This window comes from Myotis brandtii, unplaced genomic scaffold (genome assembly GCF_000412655.1).
Source record: "Myotis brandtii unplaced genomic scaffold, ASM41265v1 scaffold382, whole genome shotgun sequence".
NCBI lineage: Eukaryota > Metazoa > Chordata > Mammalia > Chiroptera > Vespertilionidae > Myotis > Myotis brandtii.
The window spans coordinates 3,052,815-3,061,193 of record NW_005364671.1 but is presented as its reverse complement, the minus strand read 5'-3'; the positions used below and the strand labels follow the sequence as shown (position 1 = coordinate 3,061,193).

General features: G+C 40.8%; 1 protein-coding gene across 6 annotated transcripts in view; it reads right to left on the bottom strand.

Moving 5' to 3' along the window:
* The window catches only part of SPATA6 (spermatogenesis associated 6), a 68,999-nt gene that overhangs the window by 42,896 nt on the left and 17,724 nt on the right, over positions 1 to 8,379 (bottom strand). For 3 of the 6 annotated variants that reach the window (XM_014544817.1, XM_005872517.2, XM_005872518.2), the window contains exons 1-2: positions 8,284 to 8,373; positions 499 to 636 (exon numbers count right to left, since the gene is read on the bottom strand). In XM_014544817.1, the coding sequence (XP_014400303.1) occupies positions 499 to 636; positions 8,284 to 8,334 (189 nt within the window). In that variant the 5' untranslated portion in view covers positions 8,335 to 8,373. Of the gene's footprint in view, positions 1 to 498; positions 637 to 8,283; positions 8,374 to 8,379 lie in introns of those variants that run through there. The other 3 variants (XM_014544816.1, XM_014544815.1, XM_005872515.2) reach the window with 1 other exon arrangement.

The following is an 8,379-nucleotide window of genomic DNA, read 5'->3' as shown; positions in this document are numbered from 1 at the left end:
AGGAAGGGAGGAAGGGAGGGAGGGAGGAAGGGGCAAGGGAAGGGAAGGGAGAACAGAGAGAGGGAAATAGAGGCATAAATAAATTTTAAAGTGAGAAATATGATTGGTAATAACCAAAAGCAGCAGTTTTGGGGGAAGGGAAAAATGAGACTTATAGAAGGAAGTATCACAAGACAGCCATAATAAAATATGATCTGTTCTTACCATCTTCTCTCTCTTTTTTATGAAAATTATTATTTAGAATTGAATATATTTGACATAAAGTTCACTATGACAATTTTAGAAATGAACTGATCCATTATAAAAAAGAGGTAATTGATTCAAGGTATAATATAATACATATTTATTTTCAAGCCTCCAAATTCATGTGACAAATCTTCCTTTGAATTAAATCAAAGTACATGGTCAGCAACAATAATTTGGGTTCTGGGATTTTATTCAAAGTGTGGAACTACTTTCACTTTTTGTTCATTCATTTTGATCTGAGATTGAACTCACCTTTTCAAACACCATTCTGGCATTGAAGACCAATGGAAAAGTGGCTGGGACACATTGTGTCTTTTTATATTGGCCAAACACACAGATGCTAAGATAGATGTCCTCCTTGTCTTTAAGCACTACTCCTGGACAAGTTACCTGAAAGAAATTAGGTAGATGTATGTAACTGCTTTAAAAATTTCCTGGTCTATCCTGCCTATATGACATAAAACGTTACATAAAACACTAGTCTGCTAAGCTAATAAAAATGCACAAATAAAAAGATAGAGATTCTAAGCATTGAGAGTTAAAGGAAATGCCTCTATAAGTTCCATCCCTCTGAGAAATCTATGATTTTCCATTTGGTTATCTGTGCCATATTTGAAGTTCTATGCACTAATTCTTGGGACAGACACTAATAATTCTAAACAGTTAGCCTTAGGGGCCCACTCTATGCTGAATGCTGACATAAACTTATTCAGCATCATTTCATCACAAAGGATTAAGAATCAGCAGAAATAAAGCACTATACTAGAAAACACACACACAAAACACCAATAAAAAGCACAAATTTGACTTGTATTACCCTAAATAGGAGCTGATATACACCCTCATCAAAAGCAATATGACAAAGTATCAAAGCAAGTGAATTGTACATTTCTAGCCCAGTAAAATATTTTTAAATATAAATTTGCACTTAATTATCCTTGTAGTTGACAGAAAGTATAGGCACAAAATGTGGTGTTTCTAAAAAATCCACAGTACGATCCCTGCAGTCCCTACCCTATTGCACTGTCAGTGGTCACACGTGCTCTGAAGATCTTAAAGGCTCTCTAAAATTTGAATCTAACCTACCCACATAGTACTCTTACCCAACACCCCCTCATAATAGGGTCAAAGTATATTTTTTATTATTCTCTAAACACACACATTGCTTTCTTGCCTCGTCTTCTTCCATGATCTGGATTACTCTGCCTCACTACTCCATCCCATCTCCTAATTTACTCCCACCAACTTCCAAGGCTTGCACCAACTACCATTTCTTACAAAAAGAGAAACTTCTCTTGATTCACCAGTTAACATTATTCATTCAATCTAATTCAGATATTGATTATGAATTTATTATATGCAAGTAAATATGTTTTAGATTTAGCATTTTGTAGTGCTCATAAGGTTCTAATTATTGTCACCATGCATTTTAATTAAATGGGTACATCTCACCTCTTTTATTTGACTGTACATCCCGAGGACAGAAATTTTATTTTGCTCATCAATGTGTCTAAAAACACCAACTTTCATTATTAAGAAGAAGCTCAAAGATTACCTAATATGGCTTTTGACATTTTATATACTGTGAGAATGAACAAGTCATCTTTTCTGTCAAAGAACAGTTTAGACAGCTGCCATTTTGGAATGTGTGACTTGGCAGCCACCATGTTGTCTGCATGGCTTGCAGCTCCCCTGGGGGCTGCAATCTTGAAACAGCAAAGGCCAACTCCACCCTTTGAATTAGCCAATCACGAAAGACTGTGCGCCTGAGCTCCAATCAGAGTAAGGGACAGGTCACATGTGTCAAGATTACAAAGCCCAGCAGGCAGCCTGCTCAGTGTGCGTGTGCTCCCAGACCATGTGCGTGTGCACCCTTCTGTGCAGAAGTAAAGATATTGCCTTGTTGCCTGGCTACCAAGTATGTTTTGTGTTCTATCAGGACCCCTGAATTTGGGGGCTCACCTTATTTCTTACATATATGAAAACAACAAAACCCTAAAAAAGAATAGGTGATTTACTTAAAATCAAACCTTAAATGAATCAACACAATACATTCAAAGTGCTTAGCACAGTACCTGACAGCATTTATTCAGTAATAGCTACCATTATTAGAGTGACAACAATTACCTGCAATATTAATAGACTATTGCATTTAATAAATGACGAAGACTTTGTGCCCTTTGTACTCAGCAGTGTACAAACTGAAAAAAAATTATAATAAAAAATATATTTCTACATGTAAATGCTCAGGCTCAAAGTTATAAGATATTTGCAGCTGTGGGCCCTACCATAAATGGCTTTTGTGAGCTAACTGGTTCAAATTGAAAATCAAATCAAATAAAGAACAGAACCCACTAGCCATTTCTAAACAGAGGCCTCTCACACAAGTGGCACTTTGTAGAGAAGCCTGCATTGAACTGCCGCCTGCAATGTGTTCCTACAGTGAGAGCCAGCCCTTACAAAGGAGTTCCTGGAGTTGTATTTCAACCAATAGGACTGAGATTTCCCCCGTCCAATCAGAGCATCTTTACCCATCAATCAGAGCAGCTCCATTCTGAACAATCGGGACAGCACTTTTTGGAGCAATCAAAACGTGAGGATTTGGAGTCCTTATATGCATGAGGACTGACCACTCAGGGACTGGAATGGGGACTTCTCTACATATGTCACCTTACCTCTGGCTTAGAAAGCACACTTTCCCTTTCCTCCAAAGATGGAAGACTTCATTTCTCCCATGTCTCCAGAGCAGAGTGGAAAGAGCCAAGCAGGGTGAGCTGTCTAGCAGGAGAGGGGCCATACCTGAGTTCACCTGGCCCTAGACCACCTCACAGCCACTCACTTCCTCAGTTGTGCTGTTTCATTATTAAGCTATAATACTATTGAGCTGTTTCACATGGACCCCAGGAGGCACATACAAATATACTCACTGTAACACTGTAATATTAAAAAATCCAAAAACACTGGCATTTAAAAGTTCATCAACGCCGAACCGGTTTGGCTCAGTGGATAGAGCGTCAGCCTGCGGACTCAGGGGTCCCAGGTTCGATTCCGGTCAAGGGCATGTACCTGGGTTGTGGGCACATCCCTACTGGGGGCTGTGCAGGAGGCAGCTGATCGATCTCTCTCATCGATGTTTCTAACTCTCTATCCCTCTCTCTTCTTCTCTGTAAAAATTCAATAAAATATATTAAAAAAAAAAGTTCATCAACAGTGGGATAAAAATTAAATCACTCATATAAACATACAGCATTACACGGCATTTAAGGAAATGGACTGGATCTGCAAGAAACAACACTGACAAATTTCAAAAACAGTGAAGTGCAAAAACAGGTTTGTATATAGAAGGATACATACCGTATGATTCCATTTGTGTAAAGTTTTAAACAAAACAATAGTGTAGGTAATACTTAGACATACACAAATATGTAGTAAAAATACAAAAACCTGAATGAAAAGAATATACTCCTACTTCAAGATACTGATTATCTTATCAGGGGTCCTCAAACTACGGCCGGCGGGCCACATGCGGCCCGCTGAAAACATTTATCCGGCCCGCCGGGTGTTTTTGCCGCCGCTGCCTGTCCTGCTTAGCAGCTGACTCGTCCCGGGCCCGCAGTGCGCATGTGTGGAATGTCTGAGGGACAGTGAAGTGGCCCCCTGTTTAAAAAGTTTGAGGACCTCTGCCTTAAATCTAGGAAAAAAGATCTGGAAGAGGTGCAAAGGGGCCTTAACTAGATCTGTAACATTTTATGTCTTTAAAACAAAGATCTGCAGCAAACATGTAAACCATACTACTATTTGTTAAATTGGTGTGTGTGTGGGGGGGGGGAATCACATTATTCATGGGTCTGTTTTTTCTGTAAATTTGAAGTATTTTATAAGGCATTTTTTAAAGTCTACATTCCAGGTAAATTTACCACCAACTGTAGGGAAACTGAGATACCACGCCACAGAAACGTGGACAAGGGCCACATTCAGCTGAGCAGTGACTGAAAAGTTCCCAGGTCTGATTGCCCCATTGCTATCAATAATTTGAGTGAGCAAATGGGGGCAAGTGAGTATAGAGAAGAAAATGTTGGAATTATATAGATAAACTAACCCCACACTGGCACTAGTCAGGTAAAGCAAATTAGCCTGTTTCATTGCCCAGGCATTGGGCTTTACTCTTACATCTCCAATTTCTTCCATTTTCCCAATTAATGTCATGAAAACCAAACTAGTGAATAATAAAAAGAAAGAGAGAAACAGAAAAAATGCTTTTTCATATCACAGATGTTTCAAATATTAAAAGTGTAAGTGATGGGAAATATTATTTTGCTGCTCTTAAAAAACAAGTTACTTGGCATATCATATCATCCTCCAGACTCACTGAAAAAAGTTACACTTGATTCCTAGCAATATATTTTCTCTCAAGTCATATGGCTCTGTCGAGCAATGCAAAATGTTGAGGTTACCACTAATGTAAAACTGCAGCAAAAATAAACATGGAGGGGAGGAGGGGAGAGAAGAATGGAGTGCCATACACTCAATAAGCAAGGAGAGATAAAACATCTAATATCTAGTTTATAGGAACTGGGGAACAAATTAAATGTCACTACAAAAAAATCAAACAATACAACATAGGATATTCTATATCTGAACCCCATCTCTTCAAAAGGTAATGTGCACAAAAAGATTTTTACAAGAATGAATGTTTATAGAACCTTTATCCCGGCAACCACAACCTGTAAACAATCCAAATAATCATCAATACAGAGAATAGATAAACATATTATTATATGCGCATTCAACAGAATACTACTCCACAATCTAAAGGAACAAACCACTGATAAACATAGCAACAAACATGGATGAATCTCAAGAATATTCTGACCAAAAGAAGCCACTACATGGCCCCTTTTAATATGAAGTTCAAGTACTAGTAAATTATAGTGACAAATCAGAATAGTAGTTCCCTCTGCATGGGGTTTAAAGGGGCATTAGGGAACTTTCTGGGGTGATGGAAGTGTTTTAAATCTTGATGTGAGTAATGGTTACATGAGCGTATGAATTTATCTAAATTCATTGGGGAGGGAGACTGTGGGGGGGGGGGGAATGTCAAGGTGATGAAAAAGTAGAACTGCTTTATATTAAAATGGATTAAAAAGACCTAACAAGGAAATTCAACATGTAAACTTTGACTGGATCCTGGTTTGAAAAAATTAACTACACAATTCATTTTTGAGACAACCGGGAAACTTGAATATGGCCTAGATAATAAAAAATCATCACTAAGTTCTTAGGTGTGTGGTAATGGTTTTGTGGTTATGTAGAAAAATGTCCTTATATTTAGAAGATGTATACTGAAGTATTTAGGAGTGCAATGTCATGATATCAATAATTTACTTGAAAGTTTTCAGCAAAATATATTTATTATATATACGCATATATGTACAAATAGATCAAATTAATGTACATATGTCATGGGATATAGTTACTCAGTGTACTATTCTTCCAACTATTCTGTATGTTTATTAAAAATGTCAATAAAAAGTTGAGAAAAAAGGAAGATGCCATCTTTTATAGTTGTAGAATGATCTTCAGGGTTTAATAAGTGAAAAAAACAAAGTGCAGAATAGCTTATGGAACATATTACTTATTGTTCAAAAAATGAAACTAAAAAGAAGATGGGTTGGGTTATTGTATAGGTATGTATAACTACTTAACTATATTACAAAAGGAAATACTAGAAGAATAAATAAAAAACAAATAAAAATGGTTACCAATAGCAGATGAGTAAAGATAGAAATAGTTTTGAATAGGGCTGGCATCAAGACTTCTCTGAGTATATCATTTTATATAATTTTTACTTTTATGCCATATAAATGCAAAGAATTAAATTAAATTGAAAAGAAAAATCTAAATAGAAAAGATGCAATAATTCCTCACATAATTCCTCTATTCAAGCAAAGCCACATTAGTCAAAAGTGTTAAATTTGTATGGTTATTAACGGCCTTTTTTGCTCCTTCTGAGTATCCGAGCCATTTCACAGGGCTTGTACAGATCAGAACACAACATATTGTTGCAGATGTGCCCCTTAAAAGTTGTGCAACCCTAGAAAAATAGTCATGCTATGCCTCAATGATTTTCTCACCTGTAAAAAGGAATAAATCCAACAAAAGCTAAGATTTCTTAGCAATGGAAAATCCTGTGACTCAAAAGTTCGGTGAAAAAAAAAATTTAAACAGGAATGTTTCCACCTGCATAATTTCTTAAGCCTCCATGAACAGCAAAGTTCCTTTTTACAGTCACTCACTTTGTGTAGTGCAACTAATACTGAGGAGAAAGAATAGTGAAATAACATTTGTTTCTCAGACTCCTTCAGGAATAATCAGTTACAGCACAACCAAGCACTTCCTCTTAGAAAGTCTGTACCAGCAAAGGAAGGGAAGCAGAGCCAGCAAGCCAGTCAGGCCACGCTCTCATCAGGCTGCAAAACCCCATTGGTTAGCAAAAAGGAAGCAGCAGCCAATCACAAAGCCTGTTGAGTTTTGCCAACTGCCCTGAAAAAAAAAGTGGTTTAGGAAACTTTGTGTATTCTTTTGCTGAACTAATCTCACTTTACAAAACATTTGCCAAATGTTGGCAGCTCTGGGGAGAAAACATGTGACGCGAGGGCTATGGAGTTTCCAATGCAGCAGAGGGAAAAATCTCTGCGGGCTTAAAGGCAAACGGAGAGGTGCCAGAAACTGATCTCCTCCACCCCTGCCTCGCACGCGGCCCTGCCCAGCCTTCCCTTCTTTTAAGACCTAACAAAAGACCTACAACAGTCTTGTGACTTCCCGGGAGGTTTCTGGGACAGTGCTGCAGCAGCCTCAGGCGGGACAGCCGGGAAAGGGGGGTGCTGCCAGGGTGGGAGTAAGGGGAAAGAGAAGCCTTGCATGCAGGGTGTGCAGGGTGTGCAGGAAGGGAGAGGGCTGCGCGGTGCAGCACCCCGGGGAGTGATGTTGCACATTTAAATGCCCTCATCACCACCCACTCCCAGTGTTGATGAGATCAAAGACTGATTTGAGAGACAAGAAGACTCAGAGAGGTGGGAGGAGAGAAAAGGGACCCAAGGAGGAATTTTTGGTTCCCAACTGCTTGGAGATCTCAAACTGGGGTATGGAAAAGCTCTTTGGAGAGGAGAAGGAGGGGGTTCTCTAAAGAGAACGGGGAAGGAATTTCCTCCGAGCATGGAGAGGTCCAAGCCCCTCACTAGAGGAAGGACTGGGCTGGATTTGCACAGCAGGTTGGGGGATGGAGCCCCTTCAGCAAGGCTGGAGCAACTGCGTGGACTTGCAGGTCCTCCAGAGGGAGTTCGGAGAAAGGTAGTTTCTCTCTAAAGGTGGATGGATGTCTTTCTCAGAGTAACGCGAAGGATAAGGGGCTGCCTCTTAATGTTGGGCAGGTTTGGGGATTGGAGGGGCTGCAATGATTTCTGGAGGGCCCGCAAGGTGCTTTGTGAAATGACGGCATACTTCAGTTGTTGGGTGTAGGGGTTCGACTTGGAATACTGAGAGTAAAAGGCCTCTAATCAGAAGGTTGGGAATTGGGAAAAGTCCGCCTGAAGCGATTTGGGAAGAAATGCTCACTATCCTACCCCCCCCCCCCGAAAGGAGGGAAGCGGGGCCTATAACACTAAGAGAACAGGAGCAGAAAAAGAGAACCGTAAAGAGAAGCCTGCCCCCAGGTTACTCACTGGAAAGTTGAGTGGGGGCGGGGGGGGGCGGGGAGGATCTCTGAGGCGGCTTAGAAAAGATTGGAAGAAACTGCAAGTGGAAACTGGGATGAAGCGAGGAGTGCTGGGGGGTCAGGCCTCTACGCGACAGGAGTGGGAGGGCGCTCAGGAGTTTGCGGTGGGAAGACGGAGGTGACCAGGGGTCGAGGCTACCTAAGGATGGCTCGGAGAGTGGAGGAGGTTTGGGGTGACTCGGGGTTCTCGGAGGTGGACGGTGTAAACTCCGGGGGCTCACGGGCGCCCAGGCGGCGGGGGCTGGGACGTCACCGGTACTCACAGAGCGGATCTCCAGCGCCAGGGCGCATTGCAGCGCCTTCACCTTCGGCATCCGCGCGGGGAGGGGTGGCGGGGAGGGACCCTGGCCCTGGGCCCG